Consider the following 17,342-nt stretch of genomic DNA (forward strand, 5'->3'; position numbering starts at 1 on the left):
CACATCTGTAAAGTGCTATCCACTTCCGCCTCCTGGGCTGTCGTGCAGATGTAGGAAGGAATTGCACTCACACACTCAGCATGAGACAGGCGCTCAGTAAAAGCCCGTCCAGGGGATATGAGATCAGTGAGGGATAGGAAAGCAAGGTGGGCAGAAACAGCAAAACCATTCCCATTGATGACGGCAGATTATGTGTCCGGCTGGCTGGTTTGCAGGCTCAACTTCACACTGAGACACTTGGACGTCACATGTGAAGCCTACGATCACTTCCGCTCCTGCCTGCACGCACTGGAGCAGCTCGCAGATGGCAAGCTGCGCTTCGTGGTGGAGCCCGTGGAGGCCTCCTTCCCACAGCTCCTGGTTTATGAGCGCCTCCAGCAGCTGGTAGGTCCGGGCCCCGAAGCAGGGCCGTTGGTTGCTTTATTGTGAAGCGGGTGACTCCGGGGCAAAGAGGTGATGAAGCAAGCCCTCCAAGCACAGGCTCCACCCTAGTCCTGCAGGGGGTGAAGTCTGCGTGCCTGGCACCATCTGTAGTGGAACCTGTTGGGGGAGCTACATCCTGTTCTTAGCAGCCACCATGTCTGGAGACGGGCCTACAGGCGAACCTTGTCTTTTACTTTATAGCACATATTCCCCCCGTTGGACAGTTCAGACTCCAGAGGAGGCAAGACCGAGGCAGAGGTTGTTTGGGGAACAGGAAGTCAGTGGAGGGAAGTTTGTGGGTTGCAGATCTTGGTGCAGGCGCCCCGCTGTGGTGGCCGCTGCTCACATCTTCACTGTGGAAGGATACCAGCCCCTCTCGGACTGAACTGGCTTTTCTATTAACTGGAGTCCAAAGATTGAGAATTAACTTCTTTTGTTCTGTTTGCCTTTTGGCTGTGGCCTCCCTTTCTCTATGTCTGTGGAGACCCGGGCCTAGTTCTAAGGAAAAAGGGAGGAAGAGGGAGTCACGAGGAGCTGCCGCCCTCGCACTCTGTCTCGCGTCCTGAGGGAGGGCAGCATGGAATTCGTGTGGTTTTGTGTGCGAGGAGGATCTTGTATTTATTGCTCTGCCACTTCTGGGCAGCATTAAGAGTAGCGTCACATGACCAAGAACACACATTTCTTACAAATCAGCAGCCCCAATACATGATGCCTAAGACGTCCCAAAAAGGCCAGGTACGGTGGCTCCCACCTGTAATCCCAGCACTCTGGGAGGCCACGGTCGGAGGGTTGCTTGAAGCTAGGAGTTCGAGACCAGCCTGGGCAACACAGACCCTATCTCGACAAAAATCAAGAAAAAAAATTAGCCACGCATGGTGGTGCACACCTGTGGTCCCAGCTACTCTGGAAGCTGAGGTGGGAGGATTGCTTGAGCCCAGAAGTTCAAGGCTGCAGCAAGCTGTGATGGTGCCACTGCACTCCAGACTGGGCAACAGAATGAGATCCTGTCTCTAAAATAAAATTGTTTATAAAGATCTCCCCCAAAATGGAGAGATATGGCAACTCACTGCTATTCTGGTCTCTTCTGATTGTTTGACATCCTCTGATGCCCCTTCCGTTAATGCTGGGACTTCGTCCATCCAGCCTCTCTGCCACAGTAAAACAGAACAGCCCAGAGCAACAAAGAAAGGAGGAAGCCGCCCGTCCGCTCCTGCCCCAGCTCGCGTGCTCCGTGGCTGACGTGTTGTCTAACTACTCTCGTTGCCTGTTCCGTGGCTGACGTGTTGTGTAACTACTCTCGTTGCCTGTTCCGTGGCTGACGTGTTGTCTAACTACTCTCCTTGCCTGCTCCATGGCTGACGTGTTGTCTAACTACTCTCCTTGGTGAATCACTTTCCTTCGTGAAATTGTGATGCTCTTGTATGTGCACTTCAGAAACCTGTTCTTTTCTCTGTTTGCTGCAGGAGCTCTGGAAGATCATCGCAGAACCAGTAACATGACCCATCGCCTCCACAAGGCGCGGCGTCTCTACTGTTCTTAGACTATATTTCTAGTAAAATCAGAAGCTCACCAAAGCAACATGCTTGAGATTTTGTCATTTTAAAAATATGGTTACACGTACCTTAGATGACCCAAGATGGTTTTCTGGGGCCTGTCCCTGCCTCCCAGTTGTAGCCAGAGAAGGTTGTTGCTGTGGGCTGGAGGTCACTTTAGTTGCCTGTTTCTCATGGTTGTGATGTGTGCTCCAGGGTCAAGCCGAGCCACGTTCCTTCTCAGCTCAGTTCCACCCACGTCAGTCATTTCAGCTGTGTGCTTTACTTGCGGTTGCGGCCCTGGCTGTGAGGTGGATTCTTGTACTGCCCTCTGTCAGCTGTTTATAGATGGGTTGACTACCACAGCCAGTATTGCCATCATATCGCCGCTCGGCACAAAAGCCTCATTTCCTCCCAGGGTTGGGTATGCTCCACCCCATCACTCTGGTGAGGGCCCCATGAGAAGGAAGAGGCAGGAGCTGGCGCCAGGAATGGACTGGCATTGGCCTTTGTATTTAATTTTAACTCTTTATCACCCAAATCAGGTACGTTTGGAATAAACCTAAGAGCCACTCTTTGGGGTCATGTGCAGCTGACCAGGGTTTGTGCAGTGATCTTCCTCAGAGGTGTTCCCTTCCGCCTGGACTCATTTTCCCTCCGCCCCTTGGTCTCTCTGTCTTATCACGTGTGCACATGTCTGTCTGTCTGGTTTTTTATCTTCTCCGTCTGTGCCTCTCTCCTCCCATCTCCACCCCTTCCTGTCATCCTCTATGTCCCACTGTCTCTCTCCTTCTCTCCAGTTTTGGTCCCATCTTCCTGCTACCCTTGGCCCTCCCTGCAGCCCCTTCCCCCTGCCTTGCTGCTGCTGCACACTTTGCACCAGGGCCTTTCATGGCCCCTTTCCGCCTCCCTTGCAGCTCAGGTTTCCTGGCTTCTCCATGCACTGTCCCTGCCCACACTCGCTTCTCCCCAAGCTCCCAGGTTCCATCCCTAGGCCCATCATACCCCTGGCATTGGCTAATCCCTCATGCCAGGGGCCAGGCACTTGCAAGTCTAACTTCATCTTCCCAACAAATTTAGGAGGTCCGCAGCCTTGTGATACCCACATTACAGCGGAGAAGACTGAGGTCCAAAAAGGAAAAAGTCTCCATGAGGTCAGGGACCTTGTTTGTCTTAAATATCACTACATCCCTGCTGTATGGTCTGGCAAACAGTAGATGCTCAACACATATTGTTGAATGAATTGCTAATGTAAGTTACTAATTAGGTCATTATTTCCTATATGTGAGTGATTTTGCCTCCAGGAACATTTGGCAGTGCCTGGAGACATTTTTGGTGGTCACAAGTAGGGGAGATGGGTGCCACCAGTATCCAGTGGGTGAGGCCAGGGATGCTGCTAAACATTCTATAATGCGGTAATGCACGGAACAGCCCCAACACAAGATGATCCAGCCCAAAATGTGAGCAGCGCCGAGGCGGAGAAATCCTGACTTGGAAGAAGAAAGCCAAGTACTTTAGAGAAGAAAAACGGTCTCAGCTGAACCCGTAGTGAGAGCATGCAGGAGAGTGACCTCACCCTGCCCCTCTGGGAGCAAGAAGAAAACCTATGCATGTACGTTATTATGAATCTTCAAAGAACCTAAAAGGCAGAAGTGATCCCTATTTTGCACATGAGAAATCCAAAATTCAGAGAGGTTCAGCAACTTGCCCAACATCACACAGCAACCAAGGGCAGAGTCAGGTTTAGAGCCCATGTCCACCCATGTCCATCTGACTCCTGAGCCTGTGCTTTTCCCACATTCCCGCTGGAGCAGCAGCAGCATCTGTGGCATCACGTGGATGCTGGTTAGAAATGCAACATCAGGCTGAGCATGTTGGCTCACTCCTGCAATCCCGATACTTTGGGAGGCCAAGGCAGGAGGATCAATTAAGGCCAGGAGTTCAACCAGCCTGGACAGCAAAGCAAGACCCCATCTCTATTAAAAATTAAACAGCCAATTAGTCTGGCATGGTGGTTTGCGCCTGCAATCCCAGCTACTTGGGAGGCCGAGGCAGGAGAATCGCTTGAACCTGGGAGGCGAAGGTTGCAGTGAGCCAAGATCGCAACACTGCCCTCCAGCCTGGGCAACAGAGCAAGACATCTCAAAAATTAAAAAGCCAGGCGAGGTGCCGGGCATGGTGGCTCATGCCTGTCATCCCAGCACTTTGGGAGGCCGAGGCGGGTGGATCACCCAAAGTCAGGAGTTCAAGACCAGCCTGGCCAACATGGTGAAACCCTGCCTCTACTAAAAATACAAAATTAGCCGGGTGTGGTGGCTCATGCCTGTAATCCCAGCTACTTGGGAGGCTGAGGCAGGAGAATCACTTGAACCCAGGAGGCAGAGGTTGCAGTGAGCCAAGATCATGCCATTGCACTCTAGCCTGGGCAACAAGAGCAAAACTCCATCTCAAAAAAAAAAAAAAAAGCCAGGCGTAGTGGCTAACGCCTGTAGTCCCAACTACTCAGAAGGCAAGGTGAGAGGATTGCTTGAGCCTAAGAATTTGAGGCTGCGGTGAGCCATGACTGCACCATTGCACTCTGGCCTGGGCAACAGAGAGAGATCCTGTCTCCAAAAAAGAAGAAAAGTATCAAGCCTCAGCTCAGGACCTGATTCCGAATCTGCATCTCAACGAGACCCTGGGTGATTTGTGTGCACAGTAGTTTGAGAAGCTCTGGGGCCTACCGCATAGCCCTCAACCTATTGCTGTTTTCTAAAATTCCTACACAAACTCCGTTCCTGACAGACTTGCCATAATGGAGCAGCATTGCAGATCACTACAGGGAATATTAATAATGAGTCTTCAAATCAGAACCCCACTAGACAGAGCCACCAACTGGCAGTACGTCAGCACTAATGGTGACAATTTCCTAGCACTCCTGGGTACAAGTCCATAAATGTAATTGGCACCAAGCAATAGAGTTGTCACAGCTTTCACCTGCCGCATTAGGGCAAACTGCTTTTATGTCTAAACCACTGGGCCTGAAAGCTTCCTCTAAGTAGAGACTGGAATTAATCTTGATCCACTGTAATTCAAAGTATCGTCAGATTTTCATTTCCCAGAGTGGGAGCGCGCCCCCATTGCCATGTTTTATGGCCTTGTTTGAGCCTCTACAAGTGCTTGTTTGGCAGCGATATTCAGAATCACCAAACCATGGGGATGTTCTGCTAGGTAATTAGCCCAGGCCAGTGGACTCAATTTTTTTATAACATTTTCAGAAAAATATGTGACCCAAGGAGGGGACTTGGCTGTTCAGCTGCAGCCTGCATGGGAAAGAACTGTTAAAACCAACAAAGCCAGGCACAGTGGCTCACACCTGTAATTCCAGCATTTTGGGAGGCCGAGGTGGGTGGATCACCTAAGGTCAGGAGTTCGAGACCAGCCTGGCCAACATGGTGAAACCCCGTCTCTACTAAAAATACAACAACAACAAAAAAATTAGCTGGGCGTGGTGGCGGTCGCCTGTAATCCCAGCTACTTAGGAGGCTGAGGCAGGAGAATCTCTAGAACCCGGGAGGTGGAGGTTGCAGTGAGCCAAGACTGCACCATTGCACTCTACCCTGGGCAACAAGAATGAAACTCCGTATCAAAAGAAATTAAAAAAAAAAAAACAATAGTGACACTGTGGTCCCCAAAGCTTCTCAAACTAGTATGCACACGAATCACTTGGGATCTTGTCAAAATACAGATTCTGACTCAGACCCTGGATGTGGCCTGATGCTGCAGTTTAACAAGCTCCCGGGCGATGCTGATGATGCTCGTATATGGGCTGCGAGGAGTGAAGTTGCAACATGTCATCCCTGGTTAAGAGCACAAACTCTGGGTTGGATGTGGTGGCTCATACCTGTGATCCCAGCACTTTGGGAGGCAAAGGCAGGAGGATTACTTGAGGACAGGAGTTTGAGATCAGCCTGGGCAACATACAGAGACCCTATCTCTAAAAAACTTTTTTTTAATTAGCCAGGTGTGGCATGCACCTGTACTCCCAGCTACTCAGGAGGCTGGGGCGGGAGCATCACCTAAGCGAAGGAATTCTAGGCTGCAGTGAACTGTGATTGTGCCACTGCACTACACCCTCTCAGCCTTACAGACAGAGACGCTGTTTCTAAAGAAAAAAAAAACCCACCAACTCTGGAGTTGAGCAAGCCAGGGTTTAAATCCTGCCTCTGCTGTGTAACAGCAATGACCTTGGACAAATGACCTAGCCTCTCTGAACCTGAGTTTCCTCACCTGTAAAATAGTAAAACTTCTTGATAGGTTGGTGAATGGGTACAAACTTAGGGAAGAAATACCTTCTAATGTTTGGTAGCAGACTAGGGTGGCTACAGTTAGCAACAATATATTGTGTATTTCAAAGTTGCTAGAAGAGAGAACTTGAAATGTTCCCAACACATAAAATTATAAATTCTCAAGGTGGTGAATACCTCAAATACCCTGGCTTGATAATTACACATTCTGTGTATATAAAACACATTCATATGCACCCCATAATATGCAAAATTTCATGTATCAATAAATGAAAAAAAGCCAGATGTGGCTCATGCGTGTAATCCCGGCACTTTGGGAGGCCAAGGCAAATGGATCACCTGAGGTCAGGAGTTCAAGACCAGTCTGGCCAACATGACAAAACCCCATATCTACTAAAAATACAAAAAAATAGCTGGGCATGGTGGCGTGCCTGTAATTCCAGCTACTCAGGAGGCTGAGGCAGGAGAATTGGAGCCTGAGAGGTGGAGGTTGCAGTGAGCTAAGATTGCACCATTGCACTCCAGCCTGGGTGACAGAGCGAGACTCCGTCTCAAAAAATAATATAAATAAATAAATGGAAAAAAAAGAGGGTAAGAATTCTTTCTTCACAGAATTATTGTAAAGATCATACTAAATGGGCCAGGCGCAGTGGCTCATACCTGTAATCCCAGCACTTTGGGACGCCGAGGTGGGCAGATCATGAGGTCAGGAAATCAAGACCATCCTGGCTAACATGGTGAAACCCCGTCTCTACTAAAAATACAAAAAATTAGCCAGGCGTGGTGGCGGGCACCTGTAGTCCCAGCTATTCGGGAGGCTAAGGCAGGAGAATGGCGTGAACCCGGGAGGCGGAGCTTGCAGTGAGCTGAGATCGAGCCACTGCACTCCAGCCTGGGCAACAGAGCAAGACTCCGTCTCAAAAAAAAAAAAAAAACATACTAAATGATCCATGAAAGATGCCTAGAGTCATACTTGGCCCTGGTGAAGTTTTCATTAAATTGCAGACTTAGTCCTAAGGTAGAGTTTTTGGCTTGGCGGAATTTTCAACTTGCACCTTGCAGCCTGTGTGATTTGTAAGGTTGGATTGTCTCACATCGTCACCTGCTAGAGACATCACTGGGAGCAATCTCTCCCTCTCTCTATAAATAAAAGGGATCCTGTTTGCCACCCTATCCTGAAGCAATAGCTGGACAAAAAGCAAATCTGAAAAGTCAAATGGAAAAAGCCTGACTTCAATTTCAGGTTCCGTGTTGTACACGAGCATGATTTTGGAGGACCTGGGCAACCCTCAGAGAGAGAGAAAAGTCATGCTTTTGTTCTTACTCATAAGTGGGAGTTGAACAATGAGAACACAAGGACATAGGGAGGAGAACATCACACACCGGGGCCTTTTGGGGGATGGGGGATGAGGAGGGAGAGCGTTAGGACAAATACCTAATGCATGCAGGGCTTAAAACCTAGATGATGGGTTGATAGGTGCAGCAAACCACCATGGCACACATATACCTATGTAACAAACCTGCACATTCTGCACATGTATCCCAGAACTTAAAATAAAACAAGCAAAAAAGAAAAGTCATGCTTTATCCTGCTGATCCCAGCTCCACTCCACTTCCACAGGCTGCCAGTTGGGGGAGAAATGCTGCCAGGGACACAGCCTCAGAGTTCATGCTCTTCAGTATAGAGTCCAGATAAAAGTGAGATGTAGGCCGGGCGCGGTGGCTCAAGCCTGTTATCCCAGCACTTTGGGAGGCCAAGGTGGGAGGATCATTTGAGGTCAGGAGTTCAAGACCAGCCTGGCCAACATGGTGAAACCCCATCTCTACCAAAAATACAAAAAATAGCCGGGCGTGGTGGTGCACAGCTGTAATCCCAGCTACTCAGGAGGCTGAGTCACAAGAATCGCTTAAACCGAGCAGGTGGAGGTTGCAATGAGCCGAGATCATGCCACTGCACTCCAGCCTGGGCAACAGAGGGAGACTCCGTCTCAAAAAAAAAAAAAAAAAAAAAAAAAGTGAGATGTAGTGTGTGCCCTTGCCCTTGCTTGCTGTGAAACCCTCATGTGTGGCCAGGTGCAGTGGCTCACACCTGTAATCCCAGCACTTTGGGAGGCCGAGGCAGGAGGATCACTTGAACCAGGAGTTTGAGACCAGCCTGGGCAACATAGTGAGACCCATTCTCATGTTATTTAAAACAAATAATTATTTAAAAAAAATTTTTTTTTAATTTTAGAGTCATCTAAACTAAGGGAGCTGGGAGTAGGTGGCCATACCTTGGCCCTATGTGAGTGACTGTGATGGAAATATCAGTAGGTAACCAAGCTTATGGGTCTGTGCATCAGTGATCCACACACAACACACATCTTGGCTGTCGGCTGCAGCAGCCATGGTCCCCTGAGTGGGGAAGGGCAAAAGGAGCTATGGCTATGTGCCTGGGAGGTGGTCTTCCCAACGGGGTGATGATGCTGTGTTTCCTGTCTGAGCCTTCTAGATGCTAAGTAAATGTGCTCTTAGATTAAAGCCTGTTGCACCTCAGGTGACTGCCAGTTCAAACCCACTTCTGCTGCTCAACCAATGCATGCGCCGGGCAAACGGTGGTGCTGCTGATATTGGAAGCAGGCAGTGGATCCCAGCTTCAACCAGGGAGGCCTTCCAGACTGTGCTGTTTCTTACATGGCAGTGTGGTACAGTGGCCCCAAGCAGGTGTCAGCAGGAATTTGCTTTTCTAACACTAGTTACTGATAAACAGACTGATCAATCACTCTGACAGTTTTGTGAATTTTAACCCTCTGTTAAAATCACAAGGGACAACGCTAAGTTTTAATATCTAAACTGGAATTTTAGGGGGCAAGATCAGCCCCTTAGATTGAAAGAGACCCATGGAGTTGGGTGATGTCAGGTGCCTCGGAGTCTTGGGGACAGCACCGATCTCTGTCCCCACATGGGCACACACTCTTGTCAGGCCTATCTGGCATTCAGTGATGACTTCTGTGTTGACAGGAAAATATTGATGGGATGAATGGAAAGGGTATAAAACATGGAAGAAGAAACTATTCTTTCATCAGTGATTAAAGGCAGCGGAAATAAAGCCAAGTAAAGTTCAGTGTACAAATTAATAAGGAAATCAGTCTCTATTGATTACTAGATGCCTGGTTGAAGTGGATCTTGAATTGGTTTCCCATGGGAAGGATTTGGAGATTTTAAGTGGCTGAGTGGTAATGATTAAAATCCAACTTTATTCTAAAGCTACCATACATAGTAAAGCCTTAATTAACTAAGACTCAGTTAGTTAAACCTGCTTCCCCATCATTTCCAAGGCTCAAGCTACTGAAACGTTTCAGTAGGACCAGGACTTAGAGACAGGAACACTGGAACCATCTCCTATATCTAAACACCTGGGCAGTGAGAACCCAGGAAGAAGGATGATATCAGGGAAGAATTTTGTGGAAGGCCTGACTTCAGAACCAAGCTCAATGTGGGAAGCTGAAATTGCAGTGACCCATGAGTACACCACTGCACTCCAGACTGGGTGTCAGAGCAAGACCCCATCTCAAAAAAAGAAAAAACAGGCTCAAGCAAAATGGGAGATCTCAGAGGATGGAGATGGTGATAGCCAACTGTCCTAAACGTTTTAGATACATTAGCTCAGTAAATATCCCTCCACTCACGTGAGGCCCCACTTCATAGATGGGTAAACTAAGGAGGGAGTAGGCAAGGGGACCAGGTAACTCTCCCAAGGTCACATAAGTTGTGAGGGATAGAGCCAGGCTTTGAACCTGAGAAGTTTGGCTTTATAGTCTAAGAATTTATCCCCCAGGCTCTTCACCACTCCTGATAATTTGCTCATCATCACATAACTTATAAATGGCAGCTCGAAGGTATGTGTTTATAGGTGGAAAGTTACATACCACATGGTTAACCTTGATTAACCCCAGGGCATGGAATTGGGGGAATGGAATTGATGAGACTTTGCCCTTTATGTTATATACATGTATTTTGTTTTTACAAACATGGGTTATTTTTGTGTCTTCTTTACTAAAAATAAAGTTAAAAGAAATTAAGTACATGTGCACACATGCACGGATGCATACACACACAGCCAAAATGCTACTCTCTAACAAGAGATGTATTTGAAAACAGGTCAAGCCAAGCTTTTGGGAAATAAAATTTATTTTGGCCCAAAGGTTCTAGAAAGACTCAGAGAAAAGTTCGGAGGGCAAATCATCCCTTGGGTGGGTCTGGGACTACAAGACCCTGGGCTTGGTGCTCCTCCAACTGAGCCTCAGAATGCATAGAATGAGACTATGCCAGGCTCATCTGAACTCCATGTTGTCTGGTTCCCCAGTGGGAAATTTGTCATGTCCAGACCCAGGGGAGTGTGGCCATGATCTGTACTAAAGGCTGAAGTTCCACCATAAGTTTTATCCATGTTTCTAGCCCATTACATTTTTACAGAGAACGCTAATGGACATAGCAGCAAACTGAAGGTGGACATAAATCCAGCCACCATGTGGGAAGGGAAAAAAGGGAGTAATTCAAACCTGCTGGGCCTCTTCCCAATAGTTAGAAGACTCTAAAATAAGCCAAGCCCTGTGTGGGGCATTGGGGAAAGGAACTGTATTATCTATTTGCTGCATGACAAAATACCCCAAAACTTAGAAGCTTAAGACAACAAACATTTATTATCTTACAGTACCTGTGGGTCATAAATCTGGGCTTAGTTTAACTGGGTGCCTCTGTCTTAAGACCTCTGCTAAGGCTACAAGGAGTTCAGCTATGGTCTCACCTGAAGGTTCAACTAAGAGTGGATCCACATTGAGGCTCCTTCTTGTGGTTGGTGGCAGGATTCAGTTCCTCACCTGCTATGGGTCTAAGGGCCTCAGTTCCTCACTGGCTGCTGACCACAGACTTCTCTCATTTCTCTGCCATGTGGGCCTCTCTAGGGGGCCTCTGATAAAGCCAGGACATGACAGCAGCTTTCTCAGAGCAAGCACACAAGAATAGAGAGAGTTTACTGGGAGGTAACCTAATCTGAGAAGTGACACTCCGTCACTTTTGTCACATTCAGTTCTTCAGAAGTGAGTGACTAAGTCCAGCCCACACTCAAGGGGAGGGGATTACACAGAGTGGGAATACCCAAAGGTGGGATCACTGGGGACCATCTCAGAGGCTGCCCACAAGAGAGATGCAAAGGACACATCCTTGCCCTGAAGAGGCACTGAATCTGGAAGGAAGTGGGCAAGCCCACCAGCATTGTGATGCAGAGATCGTGTTCTCATACCCACAGCTGATGTCCATTGAGCACCAACTTCCATCCAGGTGCTCTTCTAAACAAAGCCGTTCAATCTATTGTCCACCTAAATGTGCAAACTAAGATTTATTTCTGAGGCATTTGGGGGATTCAGGAAGAGGAGAGGGCTGAGGGTGATGCCTAGCTTTCTGGCTTGGAGGACTGTGTCTTCTGACAAGACATAGTTCTTGAAGACTCACCACCATGCCCTCCACCAAGGTAAATTCTCCTGATGACCACATCTTTGCTCTAACACAGTGTTCTCCAAAGTATGGCGAGTTAGGATACCAGTGGTATGTGGCAGGTTTTTGTTGTTGTTGTTTTAGAGACAGGTCTCGCCATGTTGCCCACTGGAGTGCAGTGGCTATTCACAGGCATGAGCATAGTGCACCACAGCCTCGAACTGCTTGGGCTCAAACAGTCTTTCTACCTCAGCCTCCCAAGGAGCTAGGACTACAGGTGTGCACCACTGTTCCTGGCTCAGAGAGGTTTTAAGAGAAAAGCATTTTGAAGTTTATCCTATTGACATGTATGTAGCAGGATGCCACTTCCAGGGATTAGTCCTTTCCTCCACCCCCACTTCCTAAATGATTTTATTTGTACCCTGAGGGCCTTTTCCCCACTTCCCCCACAGACCTGCGTGAGTAGACCTCAGGCACCAACTGCACAACTAACTATTGGAGATGCAAAGATTAGGCTCCAGCACAGCCACTTGGCAAAACCTGGGACACAGGGATTCTAATGTGAACTTGCAGAGTAAGACTCTCTGCTTCTGAGAAAACAGCTGTGTGGGCTGTGAAGATGGGAGAGGAGGTTTGAGACTCCAGTTACCTCAGCAGGAGAGCAGCCAGTCCCTGTCACTCCACCTTCATCTGCAGTGAGTGATGTTCCAGCAGTGCTGGCCTGGCCTGGGCTGGGCTGTGCCCTGCGGCTCCAATGCCCTCCTGACAACCCAGGAAGCTGTCTTACTCCATTTTGTGCTGCTATAACAGAACACCACAGACTGGGTAACATAATTAACAGAAATGTATTGGCTCACAGTTCTGAGGCTGGGAAGTCCAAGAGCTAAGGGCCAGCATCTGGCAAGGGCCTTCTTGCTGCATGATAGCACAGCAGAAGGCGCCACATGGTAGAACAGTAAAGAGAGGATGAGAACGAGAGAGAAGTAAACATGGGTCAAACTCATCCTTTTATAAGGAACCCACTCCCGAGATGACAAACCCACTCTGGTGATAACAGGATTAATCCACAGAGTCCTCTTGCCCTAATCACCTCTTAAAAGTCCCACCTCTTGATACTGTTACAATAGGAATACACTTCATCATGAGTTGTTTGGGAGGGAACAGACATCTAAACCACAGCTGAGCCCTTCTTACAGCAAGATAAGAGAGGAAGATGCCACTTCAGGGAGGATCGATGTCATTACAAGACCTCACAAAACCTGTTTGAAGTCACCCTCCAAGCTAGTCCAGTTGTTGAACCACACCATCATGCCCTGTTTTGTGTATTCTGGGAGAAAAATGTATCTTGCATTTGAAAACCAGGGACATGAAGGATATTATTCTCGGTTGAGGCTAAGTTAATAATTTGTGAGTAGTTAAATACAATATTAAGTAATAATGTAAGTGGGAAGCAGGAATAGCAAATGTCACAAAGATGGTGATCTTGGGGGCTGAAGTTTGCAAAACACCAACAATAGCTTTGCCTGTGGTTTCAGCCTTTGTCCTGTCCCTCTTTAACTAAAGGCAGGAAGACTTGTCCCCCATAAAACCAGGTTCCTTTTCGTCTACTATATGGAGTTCAAAACAATTTCAGTCAGTCCTGAGAAACTGAAGACAAAGGATGTTTTCCACCTTTTTGAAACTATAGTGGGTTGAATGGTGGCCCTAAACAAGCTATGTCCACGTTCTAAACCCCAGAACCTATGAATGGGAAACTTGGAAACATTTGAGAAAGGGGTCTTTGCAGATGTAATTAAGTTAAGGGTCTTGACAGTCATCCTGGATTTAGGGTGGGTCCTAAATCCAATGACTGGTGTCCTTCTTTTTTCTTTTCTTTTCTTTCTTTCTTTTTTTTTTTTTTTTTTTTTTTGAGACAAGGTTTCTCTCTCTCACCCAGGCTGGAGTTCAGTGGTGTGATCATAGCTCAGTGCAGCCTCAACCTCCTGGACTCAAGCTATCCTCCCGTCTCAGTCTCCTGAGTAGCTGGGATACAAGCGTGTGCCGCCATGCCTGGCTAATTTTGTCTGTTTTTAGCAGAGACGGGGTTTCACCATGTTGCCCAGGCTGGTCTCAAACTCCCGAGTTCAAGCAATCCTCCCACCTCGGCCTCCCAAAGTGCTGGGATTATAGGCATGAGCCACCGTGCTCTGCCCTGATGTCTTTATAAGAGAAAGGAGAGGGAGATTTGAGAACCACAGCGAAGTTGGCCTATGAAGGCAGAGATCAGAGTGATGCTGCCACATGAAGGAGCAACCGGGATCACCAGAAACTGGAAGAGGCAAGGAAGAACCCTCCCTTCGAGCCTTTGGAGGCGTAAGTCCCTGCTGACACCTTGATTGCGGACTTCTGGTTTACAGAACTGAAATAATCCATTTCCACTGTTTTAATCCCCCAATTTGTGGTCATTTGTTACCAAAGCAAACTCATCCAGAACCCAAGGGATATAGTCTCAGAAATGTGCACCCCATGGTAAAGAAACATTACAAGCCACTGCGAAGCTGAAGGAGACAGGGAATGGGGAGGAAGTCCCCAGGCTCAATCTCAAAGATCTCGGCTGAAGCCCGGTTGCTCCTCGGCTCCAGAAGAGCTAGGTGGACATGGTATGCCTCATATCCTCAGGTGAATACTTGGCATCGGTCAGAAGGATATCCTGAGCTGCTGTGAGGGATCTTTGAAAATATTTACTCTCCAGCATGTAAATATACCGAAAGATCTTCCTGCTATGAACATATCTCCGTCTTTGTGAGGGCGGGGACTTGGCTTTTCAGTCCAGATTTGACCAGAGTGCAAGTCAAGGCTCTACTGTAGACACCCACTCTGGGAGGTCATTGCACAAAGCCCAAATCCCTTTGTAGGGCCCACAAGGCCCTCCAAGGCCTGGCCCCTGCCTCCCTTCCCAGCCCTATCTCATCCACCATATTGAATCCTCCCCACTCCTGGAATGCACCACTCTCTTGGCCATGTGCCTTAATGCAACCCCTCCTCACCCTCTGAAACCACCCACCCAGCCCCTCTCCCCTGCCCCTTCTTCCACAAAGCCTTCCCCGGTGTCCACAGCCCATTTAAAACTTGGTGTGATAATCAGCCAGGCACGCTGGCTCACACCTGTAATCCCAGCACTTTGGGAGGCCGAGGTGGGCAGATAACTTGAGGTCAGGAGTTCGAGACCAGCCTGGCCAACATGGTGAAACCCCATCTGTACTAAAAATACAAAAATTAGTTGGGCACAGTGGTGTGCCCCTGTAGTCCCAGCTACTTGTGAGGCTAAGAAGGGAGAATTGCTTGAACCTGGGAGTCAGAGGTTGCAGTGAGCCAAGATTGCGCCACTGTACCCTAGCCTGGGCAACAGAATGAGGAAAAAAAAAAAAAACGAACAAAAAAAACTTGGTATGATAATCATCCATCCTTCACCAGATCATGAGTCCTGGAATGACAGAGCTGGCATCATATGAATTGCCCAGCCTGACCCTCCCAGCCATTCTGCAAATATCTACCAAGGAGTGTCCACATGCTGGATATTTATGAGGTATTGGGAGGCAGCAGGGAGCCAGGCATTACACCTGTCTGCCCTCACGGAGCCTACATTCTAGAGGAGGCAACGTGCAATAAACAAATAAATGCAAAATATAATGTCAGGTAGTGTAAAGAACCACAGTCCAAAAGCTACAAGTGAGGCAAAAAGGTGACTGCGTGCTAGAGCCATCAGGACAGTGCAGCACTTGTGTATACAATTGATTAAATTGATTAGGGTGCAAGGACTTCGCTTTTTTTTTTTTTTCCAGACAGCGTCTTACCTTGTTACCCAGGCTGGAGTGCAGTGGCGCAGTCTTGGCTCACTGCAGCCTCGACCTCCCGGGCTCAAGCGATCCTCCCACCTCAGCGCCCCCAAGTAGCTGGGATTACAGGCACAAGTCACCATACCCAGCTAATTTTTTGTATTTCTTGTAGAGACAGGGTCTCACTATGTTGCCCAGGCTGGTCTCAAACTCCTGAGCACAAGCCATCCTCCCACCTCAGCCTCACAAAATGCTAGGATTATAAGTGTGAGCCACCACATCTGGCCACATTTTTCATTTCTGTTGAACTGAAATCATGTGATGCTTTTCTCTTCTGTCTAGTAGGAAGATCACCCCAAGGGGTACAGTGATTTTGCCCTGTAGGACATTAACTGACTTTATGTGTAACATGGCCTGTTTTTGGTTTTGTTTTTGTTTTTTTGTTTGTTTGTTTTGAGATGGAGTCTCGCTCTGTTGCCCAGGCTGGAGTGCAGTGGTGCGATCTCAGCTCACTGCAGCCTCCGCCCTCTGGATTCAAGCAATTCTCGTGCCTCAGCCTCCCAAGCTGGAACTACAAGCGCACACCACCACACCTGGCTAATTTTTGTATTTTTTTTTAGTAGAGATGGGGATTTCACCATGTTGGCCAGGCTGGTCTCGAACTCCTGACCTCAAGTGATCCGCCTGCTTCGGCCTCCCAAAGTGCTGGGATTACAGGTGTGACCCACTGCGCCCAGCATAATATGGCAATTTTATCTCCTCATTTTTCCTACTTCCTAGAAGAATCCCTGTTTTTCGAATTCTCATTGGAGCCAGCTTTGTCATTGTGCCTAGGCCCTCATTAGTAAAGTAAATAAGACTTTTAATACATACTCACTACTGACTTTAAGATAATTATGTTTTAATGGTTTGAGAATTATAGCCTTGGCAGTGTTGGTAAGTACTAGAAAGAATAATAGAGCCATCGGGGGCTGGAAGAGTGTGAATGAGGGCGGTCGCTGCTTCAGGTGGGGAGATTAGGCCGGCAAGTGGGCAAGTCTTGAGGAGGAGGAGGAGGAGGAGGAGGGGGAGGGGGAGGAGGAGGGGGAGGAGGAGGAGGGGGAGGAGGAGGAGCAGGAGGAGGAGCTGTGCTGAGTGGGTGAGCGGATGAGTGAACGGAAACCCAGAGCTACCAGGGCTCCAGACTCTGGCCCGACCAGTGGGGAAGACAGGTGATGAGTTTGGTCTTGGCTTCAAGTCTCCCAAAGGGTCTGGATGTCATGTTCTCCTCCCCCAGGTTCCGCGGCTTGAGGGAAGCAGGGCCGTCAGGCACCTTGCGTCCCTGCTGGCCCCTGGCAGGATTCTCACCACAAGGTGGTGCCCCAGCCTCATGAATCCAGGGCCAGACGTGCCAGAAAGGAATCCAAGGTAATCATCAGTCCTGGCAGCCATGCCAAAGTGTGGGTCTACAGTGACTCTCGGGGGACCCTAACTAACCTGCTATACATTGTACAGTAGCACGTGAGTTCTGAGAGCCGCCAGTACCCAGCTAGCCCCAAACCCGAATTCGGATAAAACCCGCCTTTATTAAGAAATTACCGTTGGCCGGGCGCGGTGGCTCACACCTGTAATCCCAGCACTTTGGGAGGCCAAGGCGGGCAGATCACGAGGTCAGGAGATCGAGACCATCCTGGCTAAAATGGTGAAACCTCGTCTCTACTAAAAACACAAAATATTAGCCGGGCGTGGTGGCGGGCGCCTGTAGTCCCAGCTACTGCGGAGGCTGAGGAGGAGAATGGCGTGAACCCAGGAGGCTGAGCTTGCAGTGAGCCGAG

The 17,342-nt window shown here is 48.5% G+C and overlaps 2 protein-coding genes across 7 annotated transcripts in view; both read left to right on the plus strand.

The window, feature by feature from the left end:
* METTL22 (methyltransferase 22, Kin17 lysine) overlaps positions 1-7,185 on the plus strand; it is a 29,825-nt gene extending 22,640 nt beyond the window's left edge. For 2 of the 4 annotated variants that reach the window (XM_063597945.1, XM_063597946.1), the window contains one exon: positions 216-1,485. In XM_063597945.1, the coding sequence (XP_063454015.1) occupies positions 216-429 (214 nt within the window). In that variant the 3' untranslated portion in view covers positions 430-1,485. Of the gene's footprint in view, positions 1-215; positions 1,486-1,886 lie in introns of those variants that run through there. The other 2 variants (XM_003808311.5, XM_008960389.4) reach the window with 2 other exon arrangements.
* A 9,624-nt stretch (positions 7,186-16,809) lies between these two features.
* The window catches only part of ABAT (4-aminobutyrate aminotransferase), a 122,265-nt gene continuing 121,732 nt past the window's right edge, over positions 16,810-17,342 (plus strand). For all 3 annotated transcript variants that reach the window (XM_063597947.1, XM_055099496.2, XM_003808307.6), the window contains exon 1: positions 16,810-16,935. The gene's annotated coding sequence lies outside the window, so the exon portion shown is untranslated. The remainder of the gene's footprint in view (positions 16,936-17,342) is intronic.

The sequence above is a fragment of the Pan paniscus genome, chromosome 18 (genome assembly GCF_029289425.2).
Source record: "Pan paniscus chromosome 18, NHGRI_mPanPan1-v2.0_pri, whole genome shotgun sequence".
NCBI classification, from domain to species: domain Eukaryota; kingdom Metazoa; phylum Chordata; class Mammalia; order Primates; family Hominidae; genus Pan; species Pan paniscus.